General features: G+C 42.2%; 1 protein-coding gene across 3 annotated transcripts in view; it reads left to right on the forward strand.

Moving 5' to 3' along the window:
* The first annotated feature begins 823 nt into the window (after nt 1-823).
* Nucleotides 824-25648, forward strand: part of UTRN (utrophin) — a 610574-nt gene continuing 585749 nt past the window's right edge. For 2 of the 3 annotated variants that reach the window (XM_049902936.1, XM_049902887.1), the window contains exons 1-2: nt 824-1693; nt 10210-10380. In XM_049902936.1, the coding sequence (XP_049758893.1) occupies nt 10302-10380 (79 nt within the window). In that variant the 5' untranslated portion in view covers nt 824-1693; nt 10210-10301. Of the gene's footprint in view, nt 1694-1820; nt 2089-10209; nt 10381-25648 lie in introns of those variants that run through there. The other variant, XM_049902897.1, reaches the window with a different exon arrangement.

A 25648-nucleotide genomic window follows, 5' to 3' on the forward strand; every position in this document is an offset into this window, starting at 1 on the left:
GCTTTGCACTTCAGCTCTGTGTATTTTGGGATTGAAGATATACAGACTGGCAGAAGGCTCAGCGTTTTATCTTTACTACCTCGTAAATTGTTAACGCTCAAGTATCAAACCGGCAATAAGCCAGAGCGTGCCTATCAATCATCCTTTCCTCTTTGTTTATACAAACTAGGAACTAGAGTTGCAGTTTTTTTCTTTCCTCTCCTTGTAAAAGAATCACAGGAACACAAGGGGAATGCAAGGTGTAAATAAAAAAATGCGCACACAGCACAAATTTCTTTTCAGATATTTTTTGGCCAACCCCTCAAGCTTGAAACAGGCTCTACTATATATGTGTCCGTGTGCATATTGGAAAAATAGGAAAATAAAGTCAGTTCAAACACTGTTTGAACGTGTGACTGAATATAAAACGAAATGTCGAGTCTTTTCGTAGTATTAAAAATGACACTAAGGAAATTACATAGAATATATTCTTGGATCTAGGACAATGAGCAACATTAACAAACTGAGATGGGGTTAGTGGGGAGCAGATAGGAATTTATCTCTAAAGGAAAAAAAAAAAAGATCACTATCACTAACTAGAGACCGGGTTTGCCTGTGGGCGGGGGGGAGGCGTGACTCGCGTTTTCGGATAACCCCAACACCAGGGCTCGGGTTTGCTCGAGGCATACATTCCAGCTTCCGGCTCCCGGCGCCGGGCACGCACTGTTCGCTTCCAGAGCCGCGCCGGGCACGCCGCCCTAGCCCAGCCGAGCGCCAGGCGGAGCGCTGCAGGCGGGGAAGGCGCGCAGGGCGGGCGCTGATTGACGGGGCGCGCGGTCAGGTGACCCGGGGCGCCACGTTCCCCGAGAGGAGCCCGCGGTGGACGCCGCAGTCTGGCTGGGGCCGAACTCGGAGCCGGGAAGGGTTGGGCTCCGGCAACAAAGTTGCTGGGCCGCCGGCAGCGGGGCGGGAGAGTCGAGTGGAGCGGGCGCGCTGGCGCAGCGCCCACCTGCGGCCCTAACCTGCTCGGCCTCCCGGGCAAGCAATCCCCGGAAGCTCGGACTCGAGACCCCTTCCCAAAGGGGGGTGGTGGCGCGCCCCCGGCTGGTCCCGTGCCCCACCTTCCGCAGCCTCCTGCGCACCACTCCAACAAAGTGGCAGGCCCGGGGCGGGGAGGAGGAGGAGGAGCCGCCGGCTTAGGCCAGCCGCCCTCGCGCACAAAGTTGTGGAGTCGCCTTTCCTCGTAGGAGGGAGCGGGTTGTTGCAGCCGGCCGCGGGCTTTCTCCCGTGGAGGGGCGAGGAGGAGCCTCCGGCCACAGAAGCCGATTGGGGAATGACGGGGAGCGGTTTCCCCCTTTTTCTGGGTCATTTCTGCAGACGAGAAACTCTCTAGTGCTTGGCAAACTTGGTGCCTGCTTGCGCGCCTGCTCCAGGCTTGCACTTGGACTTTTTTGCTTTTGTTTTTGGCGGAACTACGGGACAGGAAGATTGCACAAGTCCCGGCGTTTTCAGTCGAGTGTCAAAAAAAAAAACACTTTTTCTTTCGAATCTTGGCTGGTTATCCACGTTTCGTTAAAAAAAAAAGTTACACCTCGAAACTCTCCACTCGCACCACTCCAACGACTCCTGCCACCCAAACGCTTCCAAAGGCGCCGTGGCCCTGCCGGGACCCGGCGGCGGCGAGCAGCGAGGCGGCCCTCGGGGCACGGAGCAGGTAAGCCCATGCATTATTGAAGCCTCGGGCTGGTAATGTGACCAACAGCCCTGAGGGACTGGGGCGGGGAAGAGGGTGGACTTTTCTGCGGCTCTTGCGCAGGGATCAGCGTTCAGAGCTGCTTCAGTCTTTAGTCTAAAACATAACTTTTGCGTGCGCTTTTCTTGGAACCTCATTTCACCTCCCCCCGGCGGGCGAGAGAATGTCAGAAACGTGGAGAGTGTTCGGGTGAGAAGGTTCCCGGGGTCCGTACTAGTTGGGAACGCTCCGAACTCCTCCGACGGGCTCTGTGCTGCCGACTTGTTGCCCAGTCCTGACTCCCCTTGCCTGGTTGAGAGGGGCGAGTGTCCCTGCATCGCGCAGTGCGGGGCGCCGGGCCAGTGATCGCCAAGAGGGTACGTGGCCGCTTAGGAGAGCTTGTCGCGCAGTTTCCAGCCCGGGAAGGCCGGGCCCCCGGGGCGTCTGCAAGGAGAGGGTGGAGAGAAAGTGCTGTGTGGTCGGCAGGCAGGAGAGCGGTTCCTAACCAGCCGCTTGGCAGGAAACGTGCTCGACCTCCCAAGGTTTCTGCACCCTAGGGTGGGGCCCTGCCAGCGACACCGGCGAGACTGAGGGGACGGGGGGGGGGGGTGGGATTAGTCTCGCGCGGTCGCTTTTTCTCATTTTCTGGACTCCTGACATCTCTTGAAGCCCTGGTGGCCCAGTGGTTAGCAGGGTCGGCGGTTCGAACCCACCAGCCGCTCCGCGGGAGGAAGATGTGGCAGTCTGCGTCCTAAAAATTCCGACCCCATAGAGAAACCCCGTGGGGCAGTTCTACTCTGTCCCATAGGCTTACCAGGAGTGAGAATCGTCTCGCTGGCAATGGGTTTTTTGGTTTGGCATCTTTTGCTGCAACTGACAAGGTAATTCATGGCTCCCTGTGGCTTGGGGTGGGAGGCTCGGGTTGCCCAAGGCTACTTACAAAACCAATAAAGCATTAGTTTTAGTCAGTGCAACTTTAAGAAGCAACTTTGTTAAAAGGGATTTTTTTTTCCCCCAAGCTCAGATTACGAAAGGGACTCGTTCCCGAGTTCTTTCAAGGGTAGGGGAAACGCGCCCAACCGCCCAGCGCCGGGGAGGACTTTGCTTTACATTGAACTGAGGAGCCCGCAGTCTACTCCACGGCCCCGCTCTCTGGGGTGTCCCGGAGAGGTTCTCTTTCCCAGTCTCCAGGTGGGCTGGAGGAGGTCTTGGCGGCGTCATCTGATCCGCCAGAGCCTCGCAGGCGGTCCCTATGCCTCGCTGAGGGGGTCCGTGCCCCGGGCGCTACAGCTGGAGCGCACGGAGCACGGTGGAAGCGCATTGGTCTCCAAGATTCACCGGGTCGGGGCTGGCTGCGGCCACCGCATCCGTCCCCTTCTAACTTGCACTGCCTCTGGACGCAAAGTGGCCCTCCAGGCAGGTTGTTGGCGGGCGCGGGGGATGAAGCCGGAGGAGGCTCTGCAGGCAGGCGCGAGCTGGAGGAATGCGAAGCCTGTGGGTGCTTCAGCCTTCAGTGTACCATGCGGGGAAGGCCAGGCTTTACAGGAGCCATTTCCCCAGAGTTTATGGGACGAACGAGGCAGCTTTTTAACGTTCTTCTGGATGTTTACCTGGAATTTATTATCCCTGTAAACAATATTAGGAAACCTTGGTGGCTTAGTGGTTAAGTGCTACAGCTGCTAAGAAAAGGTCAGTAGTTCAAATCCACCAGGCACTCCTTGGAAACTCTATGGGGCAGTTCTGTTCTGTCCTATAGGGTCCCTATGAGTCACAGTCGACTCGACGGCTATGGGTTTGGTTTTAAATAACATTAATCACACTATTACCCTTTCCTGGAGCGCTTCCGAGAGTGAACGGCAGTTTTTGGCACTCAGTGGTTTTACTGTGTTTCAAGCAGAGTGGCATACGCTTGCCTCCTTAGCTTTCCTTCCCGCTCTCTCTAGCATTCCCAGGTTTGGATTCCCATTGTAAATGAATGAGTAGTTTTTGCTCGAGGACCTAAACTGCATCCCTATGATTGCACATTATCGAATGGATATACGTATATGTAAACCCCTTGCATTGGAGTGGATTCTGACTCATAGGGATCCTATACAACAGAGTAGAACTGCCCCGTAGGGTTTCCAGGAAGCTCCTGGTGGATACGAACTGCCAACCTTTTGGTTAGTAGCCTTAGATCTTAAGCACTAGGCCACCAAGGTTTCTCTCTCTCTCTCTCTACGTATATAATGTAAAAACCCATTTCAGCTGAGTCTGTTCCAACTCATAGAGACCCTATACGACAGAGTAAAACTGCCCCATAGGATTTCCAAGGAGCACCTGGTGGCCATATACACACACATGTACATATATCTCTATGTGGGGTTTTCATGAATCAGAACTGGAGGGCAACTAACAATAATATATATATATATTCTTAAAATAGGCGTGTTAACTGGTCTTCCTTGTGGGCGTATGGATATTATCCTATCACCGACAATGTTGTACTTCAGGATAAATCTTGAAACCTTATTTTTGACTATGAATGCAACACCATTCCTCCTCGAGTTGACATTCCCAACATAGTAGACTATATGATTGTCCGATTCAAAATGGCCAATACCAGTCCATTTCAGCTCACTAATACTTAGGGTATCGATGTTTATGGGTTCCATCTCATTTTTGACGATTTCCAATTTTTCTAGATTCATACTTCATACTTTCCAGGTTCTGATTATTAATGGATGTTTGCAGCTGTTTCTTCTCATTTTGAGTTGTGCCACATCAGCGAATGAAGGTCCTGAAAGCTTTACTCCATTCACGTCATTAAGGTTGATTCTACCTCGAGGAGGCAGCTCTTACCCAGTCATCTTTTGAGAGCCTTCCAACCTGGGAGGGGCTCATCTTCCAGCACTATATCAGACAGTGTTCCGCTGCTATTCATAAGGTTTTCACTGGCTAATGCTTTTCAGAAGTGGACTTCATCGTCTGTCTTAGTCTGGAAGCTCAGCTGAAACCTGTCCTCCACGGGTGACCCTGCTGGGATGGTATCTGAATACCGGTGGCATAGCTTCCAGCATCACAGCAACACAAAAGCCCCCACAGTACGACAGGACTGACAGATATGTGGGGATGGCACCACCACCAACACCATATATTCTTATATTGTATAACTTGGACATTATTTTAAAATTCAAATGTTAATTTTGCTTTTAAGGTCATTCCCGCCCCCCCGCCCCCCCCCCGCACTTTCATGCCAGATTTATTGCCACAAGCACTTGGCTTCCGGTTCATATGACAGCCAGAAATGTTCTGAAGAAAGAGTTGGTGAACACATACATAGGTGAATGCCTTGGTTTCGGTGAGAGACGTCTGGCTGAGGTTTGCAGAACATCGTTATGAAGGAATGGAAAGTGGGCAGTGATAACAGTAAATTACACTTATATAGGGCTTAAAATATCCCACTCATTTCTCAGTTTCTCACCTAACGTTGTGTGGAAGATGGCATTCTTCATTTCATGTGGAAATGGAGGGTCACATTGGGTCACATTGTTAGTGGTGAAGCTGTGATTCTGTCTCCTGACAATCAGTTATAAGTTGCTGCAGCCTTTAGTAATTTAGAAGGATGTCTCCTTTGCCTTACATTACTGAAACTGGAGTCCCTGGCCATAAGTGGTAACACGTGGCAGTCAGCGCCTATCACTTTTTAAATGGTCCTCCATTACTCTCTGTCCTCCACATCCTTTTTCTGTCCTCTGACCCCCTTTTCTGCTGGATCTTTGCAGCATGCAAGGGTTTTTGTTACCAAGAAGAGAAAGTATGAGAAATTATCTAAATTAAGGACAGTGGCAAAATGAAGCATAATAATAAAGAAATATTACTGGTAATGTGCAAATGAAAAGAGTCCTATGTAAACAGTTTACTTTTCTCTTTTACGAAATGGGAAGAGTCTTTGGGAAACATTGTTTGACTAAGACCAAATGGGAAGGAAAGCATTAGAAATCTCTCTCAAAGGGGACATTTGCTTTCCGGTAAAGAGAATTTTTGTTGGGAAGACATGATTTTCCATAATAAAATTTTATATGCATTCTTCTGCACACATTTTTGGTTCTTGAATACAATAAAATACATTTAAGAATTAAGCAAAGCTTTCTATTTTTATACATGAAGAAAGAAACTAACCACATAATAATTCATACAGGCTTAACAATAGTAGAACAATATAAAAAATTTTAGAAAAGTTTTTTATGCTGTCATAAAACCTGGCAGGCTGGTGATCCAGTCCACATACTCCTCCCTACTAGAGAGTAAATTGTTCCTGGAACTTCAGTGATCTGTCACAATTTCGACCTGCCTCAAACTCTTTAATAACACTTAAAACTTTTTCTAATGTAATTTTGACCTCTAAACTATGAGAACACACCTTTTTTCTAACTCCATCTGAAAAATAATGTAATTATATAACAGAGATATAAAATTTTATATGTTATAAAACAATACGACCATATGTTGTGTGTTACTGACTATGCAAAGGCCCTCGACTGTGTGGATCATAACAAATTATGGATAATGTTGCCAAGCATGGGAATTCCCGAACACTTAATTGTGCTCTTGAGGAGCTTGTTCTTAGACCAAGAGGCAGTGGTTCGAACAGAACAAGGGGATACTCTGTGGCTTAAGGTCAGGAAAGGTGTGCGTCAGGGTTGTTCCCTTTCACCATACTTACTCAATCTGTATGCTGAGCAAATAATTGGAGAAGCTGGCTTATATGAAGAACAAGGGGCATCAGTATTGGAGGAAGACTTATTAACAATCTTCGATATGCAGATGACACAATCTTGTTTGCTGAAAGTGAAGAGGACTTCAAGCACTTAACAATGAAGATCAAAGACCACAGCCTTCACTATGGATTACACTTCAACATAAAGAAAACAGAAGTCCTCACAGCTGAACCAATAAACAGTGTCATGATAAATGGAGAAAAGATTGAAGTTGTCAAGGATTTTGTATTACCTGGATCCACAATCAATGCCCATGAAAGCAGCAGTCAAAAAATAAAATGACACATTGCATTGGGCAAATCTGCTGCAAAAGATCTCTTTAAAGTGTTAAAATGCAAAGATGCCACTTTAAGGACTGAAGGTGTGCCTGACCCAAGCCATGGTGTTTTCAGTCACCTCATATGCATGTGAAAGCTGGACAGTGAATAAGGAAGACTGAAGAAGAATTGAGCCTTTGAATTGTGGTGTTGGTGAAGAATATTGAATATACCACGGACTGCCAAAAGAATGAACAAATCCGTTTTGGAAGAAGTACAACTAGAATGCTCCTTAGAAGCAAGGGTGGAGAGACTACTCTCACATACTTTGGACATGTTATCAGGAGGGATCAGTCCCTGGAGAAAGACTTCATGCTTTGTAAGGGAGAGGGTCAGTGGAAAAGAGGAACGCCCTCAACAAGAAGGATTGACACGGTGGCTGCAACAATGGGCTCAAGCATGACAAAGATTGTGAGGATGGCACAGGACCAGGCAGTGTTTCATTCTATTGTATATAGGGCTCCCCTGAGTTGGAGTGGATTTGATGGCACCTAACAACAGCATGTTGTGTGTATCCTTGAATATTACATATTATAAAATATTTTAACAAGTGAAATACAAAGCTATATGCAATTAAAATATTAAATAAAATATTTTGTAAAATACTAATAGCACATGATGTGCCCTTGAATGAAAGGATTGGGTTGTCCAGTCCTGGCTAGGAGGATACCCTAGTTCTGATATCTGTTGAAGTATGTGAATTAATATCCATTATCCACAGATTGAGAAGCCATGGTGGCGCAGTGGTTAAGTGCTTGGCTACTAAATGAAAGGTGGTGGTTCCAACCCACTGGCTGCTCCTTGGGAGAAAGATGTGGCAGTCTGCTTCTGTAAAGATTTACAGCCTTGGAAACCCTGTGAGGCTGTTCTACTCTATCCTATAAGTTTACTGTGAGTCCGAATCGACTTGTTGGTAATGGGTTTGGTTTTATCCACAGGGATATATATATATATATATATATATATATATATATATATATATATACGATTAATTTATTTCATTGTCATTTTGGGGTACTTATAAGGGGTTATTGGCAGGTTAAATTACAATTCTGCTAGGGTTGTGGGGGCACTGTGTTCCAGGGACTATTAGGGCAATGCAGTACTCCAGCCATTGGCAGTCATAAGATAAAAGAGAGGTGGTATCCCAATTCCTTAAGTTCTAAAGATTAAAATTATTTTATCTGAGTGGTACCTGTACTTGGAAGCATTCATAGGTGCACCTTTCAGAATAAAATCTGTGTCAGTGGATATAACATATTAACTGTCCAGATTTACATCTTGAAACCAGACCAGTCCTGCGATCCAGACTTGGATATCCAACTGCTTTTTTGTCATCTTCACTTTAATATCCTGAATCTCTTATATCCAAAATCAATTCCCAAATCCTATTGGCCTTTATTTAATATCTAAAAAAAACTTCCCACATATTTACCCATTTATCATTGTTAAGGCCACAATCTTTTCTTGCCTATAATATTACAATTGAAAGACTAGCACAGCAAACACCCATATGCCCTTCGCTTAGATTCCTCCATTATAATTTTGTAATATTTACTTCATCTCTCTCCCTGTGTATATATGCTGCCCTGTTGGAACTTAAGTTGGAGATATTATCACACTTCATTGATAAATTTCACCTTCTCTTATGATCAAATCCATTCTCCTGTATAACCACAAAAACCATTAATCAGTGATAAAGAAATTTAAAATTGATATAGTGATAATGTCTGATATATAGTCCAAATTCGTATGTTTCAAATTATCTCTAAGGTGACCCCCGTAAGTTTTTTTTTTTAATTCTTAAGTCAGTCAAGGATTTTACCTAGTTATTGTATTGGTTTAGTCACCTTTACGCCACAAAATTCTCCTTCCTCTGTTTTTTTTTTTTTTTCTTGCTACAGACAGTATTGAAGAGCCCTGGCTATTTGTTTTGAAGTCTGCCCACAGTCTGGGTTTGTCAGCTCATGATAAGGTTCATGTTCAACAAATTTGTCAAGTATACTGTGCAGATGACGTTGTATATTTTCCCTTGCGTCACACAGTGCTCCATTATTGGTCATGTCAAGTTTGATCACTTGGTTAAGGTTAGGGTTTTTCCCCCCAACACCTTGTTATGAAAAGAATTTAAATATACAGAAGGGTTGGAAGAATTTTCATTCAGCACCCATGTACCCATGCTCTAGGTTCGTCAATGAACATTTTGCTGTATTCTGCCATAGTCTTAATTGGTTCCCCATGTATCACTCTGGTATACCTCTAAGCCAAGATCTTTTAAAAAGGCAAATCTGATCACTTCCCTGCATAAAAGGATCCCCCGGATCCCCATTGCTCTTCAGGAGGCTCTTAACTTTTTCTCGTCTCACCTCCCTTTTTAGCTAATTAAATTCTTCTCATCCTTGAAGGCTTGGCTCAGATGTCCCTTATTCAAGAAAGCCTTCTCTAATTTCCCAGGGTAGTCAGATTCCTCTACTGTATACTCACATTGCTCTGTGTTTTTCCTTTGTACATTTGTAGTATATGCGTATTGTAATGAAAGAATTCATTACATAATTAATTGTTTATTGCCCATAAGCTCCATGAGGAAGGGGGCCGTGTCTCTTGTTCATAGCCATATCCTTGTTGCCTAGATTGGTGCTTTACACATGGTAAACCCATTGCTGTTGAGTCAGTTCTGACTCATAGCACCCTGATAGAACAGAGTAGAACTTGCTCCATAGGGTTCCCAAGGAGCAGCTGATAAATTTGAACTGCTGACCTTTTGGTTAGCAGCTAAACGCTTAACCACTGTGCCGTCAGGCCTCCTACACATGGTAGGCACTCAAATATTTACTGAGCAAATGGTTACTATATTTGTGTGTGTGTGTGTATTGTGTGTAATTATATAGTATATTCAAGGGGGCAGTGGTGGGTTGAACCCTTGTGGTGTAGTGGTTAAGAGTTCAGCTGCTGACCAAAAGTTTGGCAGTTTGAATTCACCAGGCGCTCCTTGGAAACCATATGGGCAGTTCTACTGTGTCGTATATGGTCGCTCTGAGTTGGAATCGACTTGACAGCAATGGATTTGGTTTTTGGTTTTATGTGGGAGACCCAGGTCTGGTTTCCCACCAGTGAACCTCATACACAGTCACTGAAGCCTTGCATGTTGCTATGATGCTGAGCAGGTTTCAGCAGAGCTTTTAGTCTAAGATGGACTAGGCAGAAAGGTCTGGAGTTTTACTACTGAAAATTAGACAATGAAAACCCTGTGGATCACAGTGGTCCAGTCTACAACTGATCATGGGGATGCCATAGGATGGGGCAGTGTTTCGTTCTGTTGTGTATGAGTTGCCATGAGTTGGGGGTCACCAGGAGTCCCTCACTCAATGGCAGCCAACAGCTACAATGTATATTTAAGTCAGCACTTCCCTTTTCTTTTTAGGTATTGATGTCAAGTTGGACCATTATAGAAAATTAGAAGTCTTAAAAAGAAGACCTGATAAAGTCATTGGACTACATTGAAGCTCAGCAAAAATGGCCAAATATGGAGAACACGAGGCCGGGCCTGACGATGGGCAGAACGAGTTCAGTGACATCATTAAGTCCAGATCTGGTAGGTAGTGGAAGCTTAAGAAAATTCTGGATGGTTATGTGTAAACTATTTAGAACACATAAGTTTTTGGGCTTGGTTTTGCATCATTCTTATGAGGCATACTTCTTTCGAGAAGCTTAGCTCTGACAAATGATGATTATATTGTAAAAGGTAAGGTCTCTAAGTGGCCTATCTTAATTTCTCAGCCTGATTTTGTCTCCCTGTATGTTGACTGGCATTGCTTGGTGAAACTGCTACCAGTAGCTGACTGCTGTTCATTTAGAAGAATACCTCATTAAACAAAAATACAGCTAGGCTTTTTTTTTCTGCTCTAAAATTGAAGGGATTATATGGTTAAAGTAGGAAGTAGCGTAGGTTCCTGGCAGGATGGATCTTCTCAGGTTTTGACTCCATTGCCATGTATCTTCACCTTATCCCAGACCTATTGAATAAGACTTTCTGTATTTTTAAAAAGCTTTAAATATGATTCTCAGGCAAAACCAGGAGTAAGAACTACGGATTTAACCTAGTAATAACTTGAATGGTGATTACTTCAGGCCCTGTTCAATTCTATGGAAAGTTTCTGCTCCCTCAGGGGAACTTGCTCTCTGACTAAGTTTTTGCAAGCTCAATGGGCAGGGCCTTTCTGAGCTTTGGAAACCGCACAGTGCCCTGCACTGGGTGTGAACACTTTACTTAAGTAACTTTGAGAGTTACTTTGAGATATAAAATTACATCCAGTGTCACTTAAAAGCAAAAAAGGCACCCAAAGCCTTTTTTTTTTGGCTGTGCAAACCATCTTTATATTATATTAGGAACTTATCATTTGAAACTGCGGACGTATGCATTGAAACAAACTCTAAATTAACTGTCTTAAGATACACATTTCCCCCCTATGATACTGGTTGGTTGGTGAGGACATTGGTTATTACAGACTGGGCTCTAGTATGTAGTGATTATTATGTAGGTTGAAGGATCTCTTGGAGGTACAGCTTAATATCCTGTTTTAAAACATGCACTGAAGATGTTTTATTCCTCTAAAATTATTTTGCTTTTTAAATGTCTTGTTATTATAAAGTATTGCGTAGATATAAGGGATTATTAACATCTTCTTAAGAGCACAGAGTGTATGTCCAGAAATATATAAATATAACAAAGAGGAAAATGGAACAGAGACAGTTTATTACATCTCTGCTTGTCATGTTCTATAAATTGTGACGAGGTATATTCTTAAACAGCTTTTTGAGTCAATCTTCATTACAGTAAGACCTTCGATATTTATAACTATGTACTTTAACCATGTTCATAAAAGAGTAATTATGTAACTTTAAAAATACTGGCAATAGGTGATGAGCAAGTATACTTCCAAATGGTTCTTTAGATTTAAAATTGTTATTTAAAAAGGGTGAGCGCTGTCATATACTGCCTGGGGACAGTTTGGCAAAATGTGTTTTTAACCCGTGCGTACCAGTTGGCCCAGTGATTCTATTTCTAGAAGATTTTTTCTAGGGAATAAGCAAAGACGTACATGCAAGGAGTTGATCACAGCATTATTTATAATAATATGTTATATATAGCATATTACCATAATTAAAAATATTTTTAATTGAAAAGTTTTAATTAAAAGATATTAAATATTAAAAAGATATATAAAAGCAAACCAAACCCACTGCCATCAAATCAATTCTGAGGTAGATATATATAACATAAGATCATTCATAAAAATCCAATATTGAGGATTGGTTAAGTCATTGTTTCACAGAGTGTTATGAAAGGAGCCTAAGTGCTAGGATGGGTAATGTGTAATTCAAAAAAGGATGTCATGCTCAAATAACTTTAGGAAATAGTGGTTTAAACTGACACCGTTTCTTTATTGTAGGACATCGGAACAATACAGAATCTCAGGGGGACTGATTAAATTAGGGTGTGTCCGTGAAGTGGAAGATTATATATTTATAAAAATGATATGTATATATATGAACATGGAATGTGTTCTTAATAAGTAATTATAAGTAAATTTCTTCTAAGTAGAAGTATATGTGCAATATTAGTTCATTTACGTGAACAACATTTTCACAAAAAAAATTAGCAGTGTATACACTAAAATGTTAATAGTGGTCATCTCTGCATGTTGGGATTATTATTATTATTGTTTTTTATTTGCTCGTATGTATTTTCTAAAGGTTTTCAATGAACCTGTATTACTTAGTTCTTGTATTTTTAAGGGCTCTCAAATTGCTTAGAATATTTTCATGCCAAGTCTATGACTATTCCTTTTTTTGTGTGTGGCACCTTCTTCAAGACATGTTGGAAATTCAGCTGTTGCATATCTGAGGTATGAATCACACTCTTTTGGCTGGATTATGTTGCAAAAGACAGTAGATAAATTTAGATTTGAGTGGGCTTATTAGCCCTTTTTTTTTTTTTTTTTTCTTATTAGCCCTAGAGGAGCCCTGCTGGCAGAGTGGTTAAGCCCTTGGCTGCTAACCAAAAGGTTGGCAGTTCAAACCCACCAGCCTTTTCAAGGGAGAAGGATGTGGCAGTCTGCTTCTGTGAAGATTACAGCCTTGGAAACCCTGTGGGGCAATTTTACTCTGTCTTATAGGGTCATTATGAATCAGAATTGACTCCATGGCAATGGATTTTGTATGGGGTTGTAGTCTCAGGTTTGTTTTCTGGAAGGCACTTTTTGATTCTTTGAAAGTAAATGCTTACTATACAGTGGTAATGTCACACGGTACTGCAAAACTTACATATTGAAAAGAGATTTTTTAGTCCAAGTTAAGATGAAGGAATCATCCATATATAATACATATTTTTAAAAGATCCTGTGTGGACATGTTCTCTGCTGAATTTGTTGCTTTTTCATTTTTTAAGGAATGTTTTCCTAAAGGGGAATTTTGATTCTAACCTGCTTCTCTAGATTTCTTCTTTTTGAGGAATTTTATATTTGTATGTGTATGGGGGAAGGGTGGAATTGGGGTAGAAAGAAATTAACATTGAGTATTTATAAATAAAAAATTTTTTTTTTTAAATTTTTATTTATTTTTTTTAGTCTCCTGGTTTATAAAGATTCAACCTCTCCCCCTTCCCCCCCATCACTGAGTTTGGACAGTCTAAAAGCCTGGTATAATAAAAATATTTGTACATTTTATGTTAAACTATTCAGATTGTTCATGTTGCCCTCATTTACTATTAATTTGTTTCATGCTGTGTGAGATTTTTTTTTAAAAGTTATGTTCGCCATCTAAACAAAAATATGACATTATTAAGGATGGACTATAAGATGTTGTTAGTTGCTGTCGAGTCGATTCTGACTTATGGTGACCCCATGTGTGCAGAGGAGAGCTGTGCTCCTTGCGTTTTCAATTCTGTGACCTTTCGGAAGCAGGTCGCCAGGCTTGTCCTTTGAGACACCTCTGTGGAGTTTCAACCTCCAACCTTTTGGCTAGTAGCTGAGCACTTAACTGTTTGCTCTATCCATGGACCCTATAGTTTCAAGAATATAATAAGCCATACATTTATTTATGGTTGTAGTGTATTTCCTTGAATTCAGGTGAATTGTCAAAAAAGACTTATAAGAATTGCGACCTTTAGTGGTTAGGGGTTTGAAATTGGGTAAAAGTAGACCTTTCTTTTTTTAACTTAAACTAGTTGTGGTTGAGTCCACTCCTACTCATGGGGACTCCCATGTATGTCAGTAGAACTGTGCTCCACAGGATTTTCAGTGGCTGATATTTTGGAAGCAGACCACACCATCCTTCTTCAGAGGCGCCTCTGGGTGGACTCAACCTCCAGCCTTTTGGTTTGCAGCCAAGCACTTTACTGCGTGCACCACCCAGGGACTGACTCCTTTCTGTAACTTAAAGGCATGTAAGTCGAATTCGTCATCAGTGACTGTATCGTTGGCAGCCTTAGTTAGTAGACTTCAAGAAGCTTAAGAAACCAGTAAATATTTTGAGAGAGTAGGCCTAAAAAGTGAAATATATTGCCAATGAAGTATGTGATGTGTAAACTTCCACTTGGAGCATTTTAAGTATGAAAATTGGCTTGGGATGCATATAAAGCAAAACGGTACTCTTATTTCACTCAGTCAGTAACTAACAGAATTTAAAGGTGCATCCTTTTCTGTTACTCTCAGTGTTGCCGTGGTAAGTTTTAGCCCAGAAGCCCTTAAAGAGGCCTCTAGATATAGGTGTGGCAGCTAGATGCTTGTGGAGTTGTTGACAACCTGGAGGTTAGAAACAGACTCTCAGATAGGAAAGGACCATTTGTTGAATGAATTAGTCAGGTAGGCTCCACCTTTTGTATGACTCAGTATGTTCTTTAAAAGATCACGGGCAGGAAGGCTGACTGTAAGAATTCTATGGTTTCTTCCTTCACTGTTTCTTTTCTTGTCTAATCGTGGGATTTAAGAGGGAAACCTTAGAGGCCTAATTTAGCCATGCCTGTGATGTGATGTGGTAACCAGCCTCTGCATGCACACCTTCAGTGATGGGAATGGTGATGATGATGATGATATAATTCTTGCACTTTGAATTTACTGAACGCATACTGTGCGCAGATATGGCACAAAGAATTTAATCCTCACAACTACCTGTTTACAGATGCTGAATCTGAGCCACACAGAAGTAATTTGCTGCACTGGCCTGCTTGCTGTTTCTCCAAAAGGCCCAGTTATACCGACCTCAGGACCTTTGCACACCCCTCTTCCTCCTGTCTTTGCTAGGCTGGCTCCTCCCTGTCATTTAGATCTAGGCTTAAATGTCACCACCTATGAGAGATCTTGCCTGCAGACTTTAGAAAGTAGCCGTCCCCTTCACTCTTGATTACAACACTGTATTTAAGTTCCCATATTGTCCTTATCACTTTCTGATACTCTTCTTGTTTTGTGCATTTGTTAATGTCCTAGCCACTAGAATTTAACTCCACAAGGGCAGCTACCTATACATCCCTGGTAGCCCAGTGCCCCGCTTATAAAAAGTGAGCTATAAATATGTATTCAATGAAAAAGCCTACAGAGCTTGAAAGTGCCAGAGCTGGGATTAGAACTCAGGTGATCTGACTTCCAGAAACCCTGCATTTGATTGACCTCTGCATAGTGACCAGAGAGGAGCCCTGTTGGCACAATGGCTAAGCTTTCAGCTGCTTACTAGAAGGTTGGCGGTTTAAACCCACGAGCCACGCCACAAGAGAAAAGACCTGGAGATCTGCTGCTATAAAGATTACAGCCTTGGAAACACTATGGGGCAGTTCTACTCTGTCCTCTGGGGTCACTATGAGTTGGAATCAACTCGATGGCAGTGGGGTAAACATATAGTCATTTTGTGCCTACCTCTGTCCCTTAGAATTTTGCACTGTATCAATTATTTATTACACAATTCTGCTGCTGCTTCCTTCACAGTTACCAAGGTTGGGACCCTGGGCTGTGAGGTAGAGCTTCACTAGGTCCCTGGTTGGCATCACAGCTCTGTTGGAGGAAAGCCAAGTGCAGGAGACACAGCCTGCTGCTTCCAGGCCTGTCACAGCCCTTCTTTAATTTTGGCTTCTGTCCCTTTCTTTGTCCATTGATAGTTAACAAAGGAGAAGATATCAGAGGACAGGCAGTCCTCTGGGTGGAAGGCAGAAAAATTGATAACCTGTTCCTGATGTGAATTCTTTTTTCTTTTTCCCTGACTACTGCTCAAGGCTTTTAACTGCTGGTGAAAAAAGGTAGTGGATTTCAGGTGCACTGAGATTTGGCACAGCCTAAATCCTGGTCTGATGCCTAGATTAAGTATTTGGGGTGTTGAAAGAACTGGTAGAGGTGGGTGAGGGAGGGAGGAGAAGGGAGACCAGTCAGATCAAAATAAAGAAAATTACTTAATACCGAATATTATACCTGGTTACACTTATAGCAGGCTCCAAAAAATATGCTATGTTTGGAATACAGCAAAGTCCGCTTACCACGATTTAGTTTCATAAAAATTTCGAGGAAGATGACCTTATTTGTAAATTTTTCAGAGATCTTTCTTAAGGAAAGACAGTGGTAAGTTACATTTAGGGAGTCATTGATCTCCTTCTCTTTTTCCGTTTAAGGAAATATTTGTAAGGGTTTTTTTTTTTTTCCTGAAGAGATTGAAAAGAGATTGAGGGGTTGTGAAAGATAGTTCTTTTTTTTTTCTTCCCCTGAAGCTTTACTTGGCTGGAATACCAGTGCTTCGAAGGGACTTCTTTGAGTAGGTTTCTTTTTTTTCCACAAACCCTGGGGATTGGTGGCGAAGGATAGTAATGCTGATGGAAATTTGACTCTGGTGGAGGAAACCCTATTCTTGTAATGAGTATTAAAATATTCCCAGTTTTGTTAGCTCATTCTGCTGAAGTGCTACAATCGTAAAGTTTTTGGTGTGACCGCGATTCTCTTGACCTGTTACTGTGGTCGTGAAAGCTTTAGAGGAGATCAGTGAACGACCAGAACACATGACTTGCTGAGAATGATTCTAAACAAAGAATGTGTGTTAATAATATAGACAGAGTAGACGACTCAATTTTATTGAACCTTATTGGAACCCAGAAGTTTGACCTAGATGGTGATATGATGACTTTCTGGAAACAAGGGATCATGCAGTACCATTTGAGCAGTTGTAAATATTAGCTACAACTTTATTTCAGCATTTGAGAAAGGCTACTTAGAAGTTTCGGAAGTAGATTATTTTTTGCCCTTAAACTGTGGGTGAAGGAATAGGGGTTTGCTATCTTATTGTTTTTGTATGTTTTAAATGTTTAATAACATATAAACCCATTTTAGTATTTCAAATACAAGTCAGCGTGAGGGGTTTTTGATAGATACTTATTTCTGAAATAATAACTTGTGGAATGAGATATCTAAACCTTGATCCTGGGTTTTCACTTTTGCTTGCTTTTTGCGGGGAATAGATACGTCAGCTCCAGGAAGCAGGTGAAGTTCCCTTTTTGCATGCAGCACTCCAGCCTTCTCCAGCCTTCTCACTTGTGCCTTGGAACAATCAAAAAAACAAAACCAAACAGCTGCCTTTGGGTCAGCGCAGGCTCCTGGGTCCCCTGTGTGTATCAGAGAAGAACTGTGCTCCACAGGGTTTTGAATGGCTGATTTTTAGGAGGTAGATCACCAGGCCTTTGTTTTGAGGTGCCTCTGGGTGAACTCAAACTTCGAACCTTTTGGTTAGCAACTGAGCGTGCAGTGCCCAGGGACTCCAAACAGTCAAATAACTGAGGTTATTTATGTCCTATAACACTGTCCGGGCGTGGTGCAAATGGTTAAGCTGTTCGAACCTACCTGGAGGTGCCCCGGAAGACAGGAATCAATTCGATGACAGCTGGACAACAATAGTAATTTATTTCCTGTGGGGTTTCTCTATCAGCAGCTTGATCTCTTGGCCTAGTTTAATAAACGGAATTGTTTGTGGTATGCCTATGTTGCAGTTAAGATTAAGATTTGGAGTGATATAACCTTACATGGATTTTGAGAACTCAGTTTCTTAAAAAAAATACGGTTCTATCACAACAGTTGGGCAACAACATGTAAAGCAAGAGAATAACATTTTTGAATATTTTCAAATGGACTTTTTTTGGATTGCTGAGTGGCTGGCTGATTATGATTATTTATGTCCTGTTTAATTTTTTTTTTATTAACTTTTATTGACCTTCAAGTGAACGTTTACAAATCAAGTCAAACTGTCACGTATAAGTTTAGATACACCTTACTCCGTACTCCCCCTTGCTCTCCCCCTAATGAGTCAGCCCTTCCAGCCTCTCCTTTCGTGACAATTTTGCCAGCTTCCAACTCTCTCTATCCTCCCAACCCGCCTCCAGACAGGAGATGCCAACACAGTCTCAAGTGTCCACCTGATACAAAAAGCTCACTCTTCATCAGCATCTCTCTCCTACCTACTCTCTAGTCCCTTCCATGTCTGATGAGTTGTCTTCGGGAATGGTTCCTGTCCTGGGCCAACAGAAGTTTTGGGAACCATGACCGCCGGGATTCCTCTAGTCTCAGTCAGACCATTAAGTACGGTCTTTTTGTGAGAATTTGGGGTCTGCATCCCACTGATCTCCTGCTCCCTCAGGGGTTCTCTGTTGTGCTCCCTGTCAGGGCAGTCATCAGTTGTGGCCGGGCACCAACTAGTTCTTCTGGTCTCAGGATGATGTAGGTCTCTGGTTCATGTGGCCCTTTCTGTCTCTTGGGCTCTTAGTTGTCCTGTGACCTTGGTGTTCTTCATCCTCCTTTGCTCCAGGTGGGTTGAGACCAATTGATGCATCTTAGATGGCCGCTTGTTAGCATTTAAGACCCCAGACCCCACATTTCAAAGTGGGATGCAGAATGTTTTCATAATAGAATTATTTTGCCAATTGACTTAGCTGTTTAATAATTTTAATATTTAATTATGTAACAAAAATTTTTTTCAAAGACCATGAAAAAGCACACAAAGCTATTTCTGGTGCAGCAGAGAAATCCAATTAAAAAAATATGACTTTAAGTTTTTTTTAAAGTGGTACAACTTTGAAACAAATATGAGGCTGTTGTAGTTTGAAAAGTATTATCTGTTTAGATATTCTTCTCTAATTCCATAGTTTTAATATTTGCACATTTCTTCAATTCCCTTTTGTAATTAAGATTTTGTTATACAATATTTATGCCAAGAGGATTGTGGGAGAAATTGCATTTTGAGGTTGACACTAATTGATTGGTTCTCTTGCTCCTTAATGGCCATGTGTGAGTCATGTTATTTAACATTACATAGATTTATATATGTGTTTTTATTTTGAAAGTTGGTTTTCAGGCTTGTCCTGTATGGAATTCTTAACTTAGGCAGCATGTTAGAACCATCCCTTGGGATTCTGATACAGTCATCTGGGGTGGGGCCTGGGCATCTGCAGTTTTAACAAGCTCCGTGAGTTAGCCTCCTTAGTGCCGTTGATTTATAGATAGGGAAGGCAGGTTTACATTCTTGGAACTGAAGTGAAAGTGGTATGTGCATTTCAGAGGAGCCTGTAGTCAAATGTTTAGATTATTTCTACTTATAGACACTTTCCTTTAAACAATTTGAAAAGGTAATGAATTTCATGGTATTGGGCATTTTTTTTCCTTTTGCCCGCTATTTTGAAGTGTTTGGGCTGTGTTGAGCAAAGGTAAAGCTGAGAAAAGGGAGTCAGGAGAACAATGAAACTCTGTGCATTTCTTTGTGTGGCCCGTTGAGCCCAAAGATCCTGCTATGTATGGCACAGACATATCTCTTCATTGGTTTCCTGAGTCTTCCACCTCACTGTATTTAACCTCTTCCTGCTGTGAGGGGGAAGTCAGATCCTGAATTCTTCCTTAGGTAGGCGGGAGGATGGAGTCTTCTGATCAATTCCTTATAAAAACTTGCTGTGTATATTTTCTACAAAATGATTTTTCTAAGACAGCTTTAAAAGGATTATGTGTTTTTGATTCATGGTGGGTGGAAAAAACCACACCCATCCTTTCTATTTTGTTCTGATTTTCATATCTGTAAGGTTAGAGGAAAGTATTGCATATGTATTTGCCTCCTTGTTTTTGTAAGCTTAAATAGGTGACATCTGGTACTTGTAGTTAATATAACTGTACTTCCTTTTGAAATAAAATAATCTGGCAAGATTTTTTTTAGAATGAGTGGATTTTAAAAGATGAATAACGATTTTTATGTTCAAGATGAATTAAGAAGTGAAGTGAGTTGTGGAACACCACAGAAGTCCCTGTGGGTCTGTACATACATACGGCCCAGTGGTCTGCTTGTGATGTTCTTACATTCAGTAAACCAAACCAAACCAAACAAGCAAACGAAACCCAAATCTGTTATAGACCTTGGGTTGTTTGCAGGTACACCTTTGAGCTCTAATCTTTAATGTTTTTGAAGGTAAAGGAAGGGATCTTTGTTTCTTTATTGATTGAACAACTTTCAGAATGATTTGAGATGCATGATTGCTTGTCCGTATGATTGTGTGGAATTGAGGACACGTCTCAGAATTTAACGGGACCTCTTTCTGGGCATTTCGAAGATTGAGGATTATAAAGGGAGCACATGGGAAGGCCTGAGTGGGACAGTTGTTTATATTAGAACAGAGACTTGTGTGTGGAGGTTGGCCCTGTTAAGTGTGGGGTACAGTGCCACTTAGGATGTGCTTCTTTGAAAAAAAGAGACAATAAAATAAAAGCCATAAAGCCGACTCCAAAACAAATAGACTTAAAAGCAAAATTTGATGACAAGTTGTAAAAGATCTGTTTCTCAAAGCGAATTGTTATATGGGTAGTTTTAAAATTATATTGTCTTTTAACAACTAAAATGCAAATATTGACTTGGAGCTAGGAGAATGAATCTGAGTGTTATTTGATGTTGAAGTCTCCTGATCTTAATCAAAAGCCACCTCCTGAGGGTTTCTTCAAAAAAAACTGTGTGCGTATTCTAGCTTACTGTGTTATCCCATGTAGCTATTTCATAGATGTTTAGAAAATTTCATACTGCAGAATGTAAAGTTATTGGTTTGTTTTTACATGTGGTGCTAGGGGCTAACTCCATAACTTGTAACATGTTGTTGTTGTTAGGTGCCATTGAGTCATTTCTTACTGATAGCAACCCATGTACAATAGAACGAAACACTGTCCGGTCTTGTGCCATCCTCTCAATTGTTATGCTTGAGCCCATTGTTGTAGCCACTGTTTCAGTCCTTCTAGTTGAGGGTCTTCCTCTTTTTCACTGACCCTCTACTTTACCGAGCATGATGTCCTTGTCCAGGGACTGGTCCCTCCTGATAACATGCCCAAAGTATATAAGACAAAATCTCGCCATCCTCCCTTCTAGGGAACAATCTGGCTGTACTTCTTCCAAGACAGATTTGTTCTTTTTCTGGCAGTCCATGGTTATCTTAGTCATCTAGGGCTGTTATAACAGAAATACCACAAGTGGATGGCTTTAACAAAGAGAAATTTTTTTTTTCTCATAATCAGTAGGCTAGAAGTCCAAATTCAGGGCGTCAGCTCCAGGGGAAGGCTTTTTCTCTCTGTTGGCTCTGAAGGAAGGTCCTTCTCGTCAGTCTTCCTGTGGACTAGGAGCTTCTTTACGCAGGAACCCCAGGTCCAAAGGATGTGCTCTGCTTCTGGTGCTTCTTTCTTGATGGTATGAGTCCCCAACTCTCTTCTTGCTTCCCTTTCCTTTTATCTCTTGTAAGATAAAAGGTGGTGCAGGCCACATCCCCGGGAAACTGCCTTTACATCGGATCAGGGATGTGACCGGAGCAAGGGTGTTACAATCCCACCCTAATCCTCTGTAACATAAAATTAAAATCACAAAATGGAGGACCGTCACACAATACTGGGAATCATGGTCTGACCAAGCTGACACATATTTCTGGGGACCCAGTTCAGTTGCCTATATGCAAGTTCAAGCTGAAACCGAAGAAAATCAGAGCAAGTCCACGAGAGCCAAAATATGACCTTGAGTATATCCCACCTGAATTTAGAGACCATCTCAAGAATAGATTTGATGCATTGAACACTAGTGACCGAAGACCAGATGAGTTGTGGAATGACATCAAGGACATCATCCATGAAGAAAGCAAGAGGCCACTGAAAAGACAGGAAACAAAGAAAAGACCAAGGTGGATGTCAGAGGAGACTCTGAAACTTGCTGTTGAGCGTAGAGCAGCAAAAGGAAGAATTGATGAAGTAAAAGGACTGAACAGAAGATTTCAAAGGGCGTCTCGCGAAGACAAAGTACACTATTATAATGACATGTGCAAAGAGCTGGAGATGGAAAACCAAAAGGGAAGAACACGCTCGGCATTTCTCAAGCTGAAAGAACTGAAGAAAAAATTCAGGCCTCGAGTTGCAATAGTGAAGAATTCCATGGGGAAAATATTAAAGGACGCAGGAAGCATCAAAAGAAGATGGAAGGAATACACAGAGTCATTATACCAAAAAGAATTAGTCGGATGTTCAACCATTTCAAGAGGTGGCATATGATCAGGAACCAATGGTACTGAAGGAAGAAGTCCAAGCTGCTCTGAAGGCACTGGCGGAAAACAAGGCTCCAGGAATTGATGGAATATCAATTGAGATGTTTCAACAAACAGATGCAGCGCCTATGCCAAGAAATATGGAAGACAGTTTCCTGGCCAACTGACTGGAAGAGATCCATACTTATGCCTATTCCCAAGAAAGGTGATCCAACCGAATGTGGAAATTATAGAACAATATCATTAATATCACATGCAATCAAAATTTTGCTGAAGATCATTCAAAAACGGCTGCAGCAGTATATCAACAGGAAACTGCCAGAAATTCAGGCCGGTTTCAGAAGAGGACGTGGAACCAGGGATATCATTGCTGATGTCAGGTGGATCCTGGCTGAAAGCAGAGAATACCAGAAGGATGTTTACCTGTGTTTTATTGACTATGCAGAGGCATTCGACTCTGTGGATCATAATAAACTATGGATACCATTGCTAAGAATGGGAATTCCAGAGCATTTAATTGTGCTCGTGAGGAACCTTTACATAGATCAAGAGGCAGTTGTTCGGACAGAACAAGGGGATACTGATTGGTTTAAAGTCAGGAAAGCTGTGCGTCGGGGTTGTATTCTTTCACCATACCTATTTAATCTGTATGTTGAACAAATAATCCGAGAAGCGGGACTATATGAAGAAGAACGGGGCATCAGGATTGGAGGAAGACTCATTAACAACCTGTGTTATGCAGATGACACAACCTTGCTTGCTGAAAGTGAAGAGGACTTGAAGCACTTACTAATGAAGATCAAAGACCACAGCCTTCAGTATGGACTGCACCTCAACATAAAGAAAACAAAAATCCTCACAACTGGACCAATGAGCAACATTATGATAAACGGAGAAAAGACTGAAGTTGTCAAGGATTTCATTTTACTTCAATCCGCAATCAACAGCCATGGAAGCAGCAGTCAAGAAATCAAAAGACGCATTGCATTGGGTAAATCTGCTGCAAAGGACCTCTTGAAAGTGTTGAAGAGCAAAGATGTCACCCTGAAGACTAAGGTGCACCTGACCCAAGCCATGGTATTTGCAATCACATCATATGCATGTGAAAGGTGGACAATGAATAAGGAAGACCGAAGAAGAGTTGATGCCTTTGAATTGTGGTGTTGGTGAAGAATATTGAATACACCATGGAATGCCAAAAGAACGAACAAATCCGTCTTGGAAGAAGTATGGCCAGAGTGCTCCTTAGAGGCAAGGATGGCGAGATTGCGTCTTACATACTTCGGACAAGTTGTCAGAGGGATGAGTCCCTGGAGAAGGACATCATGCTTGACACAGTACAGGATCAATGGAAAAGACCCTCAAAGAGGTGGACTGACACAGTGGCTGCAACAGTGAGCTCAAGCATAACAACGATTGTAAGGATGGCGCAGGACAGGGCAGTGTTTCGTTCTGTTGTGCATAGGGTGGCTACGAATCAGAACCGACTTGACAGAACCTAACAACAACAACAACAGGTCCATCCATGACAATGGTATATTCAGTATTCTTCACCAAGTCTGTAATTCAAACACACTGATTCCCCTTCAGTCTTCTTTATTCATTGTCCAGTTTTTGTAAGCATATCAGACTATTGAAAACACCATGGCTTGGATCAGGCACACCTTAGTCCTTAAAATGACATCTTTGCTTCTTAACTCTTGAAAGAGGTCTTTTGCAGCAGATTTGCCCAGTGCAATGCGTTGTTTGATTTCATGACTTCTGCTTCCACGGGCATTGATTGTGGATCCATGTAAAATGAAACCCTTGACAACTTGAATCTTTTATCTGTTTATCATGATGTTGCTTATTGGTCCAGTTGTGAAGATTTTTGTTTTCTTTATGTTGAAGTCTAATCCATACTGAAGGCTGTAGTGTTTCATCTTCATTGGTAAGTGCTTCAAGTCTTCTTCACTTTCAGTGAGCAAGGTTGTGTCATCTGCATGTCACATATCAACCCGTAATCACATATTCAACCCTGTCTTGATACTGTTTGTATAGGAAAATCAGAGTGGACTTGAATTATTTTGGTTATGTCTCTTTGTTGTTGTTGGAATCAAGTGAATTAGTACTCATAGTGATTCCATGTGACAAAGTAGAACTGCCCCATAGGGTTTCCTAGGCTATAATCTTTATGGAAGCAGATGGCCAGGTCTTTATCCTGTGAAGCTGCTAAAGGTTGGTTTAAACCATCAACCTTTCAGTTAGTGGCTAAGTGCTTAACCATAACAACACTAGGGCTCCTTTTGACTTGAATTATTTGAACTTATTTGTGCATTTTCAAGAGATGTAACCGGTTATAGGGTTCCCGGGGTGGTCCAAATGTTTAATGCACTCTGCTGCTAACTAGGAGGTTAAAAGTTTGAGTCTACCCAGAGGTGCCTCGAAAGAAAATCCTGATGTTCTATTTCTGAAAAATCAGCCATTGAAAACCCTATGGAGCACAGTTCTTTTCTGACACACATGGAGTCACCATGATTTGGAGTGAACTCCACAGAACTTTTTTTTTTCTAATAGTTTAAAATATCACACTTGCTTGTGTATCTTATTCATCCAGTACATGCTTATTGGTCAGTCGTTTTTGCTAGATGCTGGGCTCAGAGGTGAGCAAGACATGCCTCTGTTCTTGACCGCTCTCAGGCTACGTGGGAAGACAGGCCGAAATAGACATTCCTGCACAAAAGCCAATGCAGAGTACAAAATGAAGGCAGTGGGAACAGGAAAGGTGGAGGGACCAGCTCTCTTGGGAATGAGGGTGGGGCCTAGTAGGAGAGGGCTCCAAAGGGAGGGGAATTTGAGGCTGTATCTTGAAGGGCACATAGGAGGCAGCCACGTGGACAATGAGGAAGAGCATTCCAGGTTGATGGAAAAGAACAGTGGATTTTGAGTGTGTAGCTGGTAGTGGAAGGAGCCCTCGTGGAACAGTGGTTAAAGTACTCAGCTGCTAACTGAAAGGTCAGTAGTTTGAACCCACCAGCCGCTCTGCAGGAGCAAGATGTGGCAGTCTGCTTCCATAAGATTGAAAGCTTTAGAAACCCTATGGGCAGTTCTCCTCTGTCCAGCAGGTTACTATAAGTTGGAATCAATTTGATGGGATTCGAAGGCAGTGGGTTTTTTTTTTTTTTAAACTGGTAGTCGAGGGTCCTTGGGGGTGTTGGGAATGACGGTAAGAAGGCTGGGTATAGGTTGGGGCCAGATTTTGAAAGCCTTTTTCAAGCAGGTTGAGGGGATTGATCTTTCCCCTGTAGGGAGCCGTTACAGG

The sequence above is a fragment of the Elephas maximus genome, chromosome 1 (genome assembly GCF_024166365.1).
Source record: "Elephas maximus indicus isolate mEleMax1 chromosome 1, mEleMax1 primary haplotype, whole genome shotgun sequence".
In the NCBI taxonomy this organism is placed as follows: Eukaryota; Metazoa; Chordata; class Mammalia; order Proboscidea; family Elephantidae; genus Elephas; species Elephas maximus.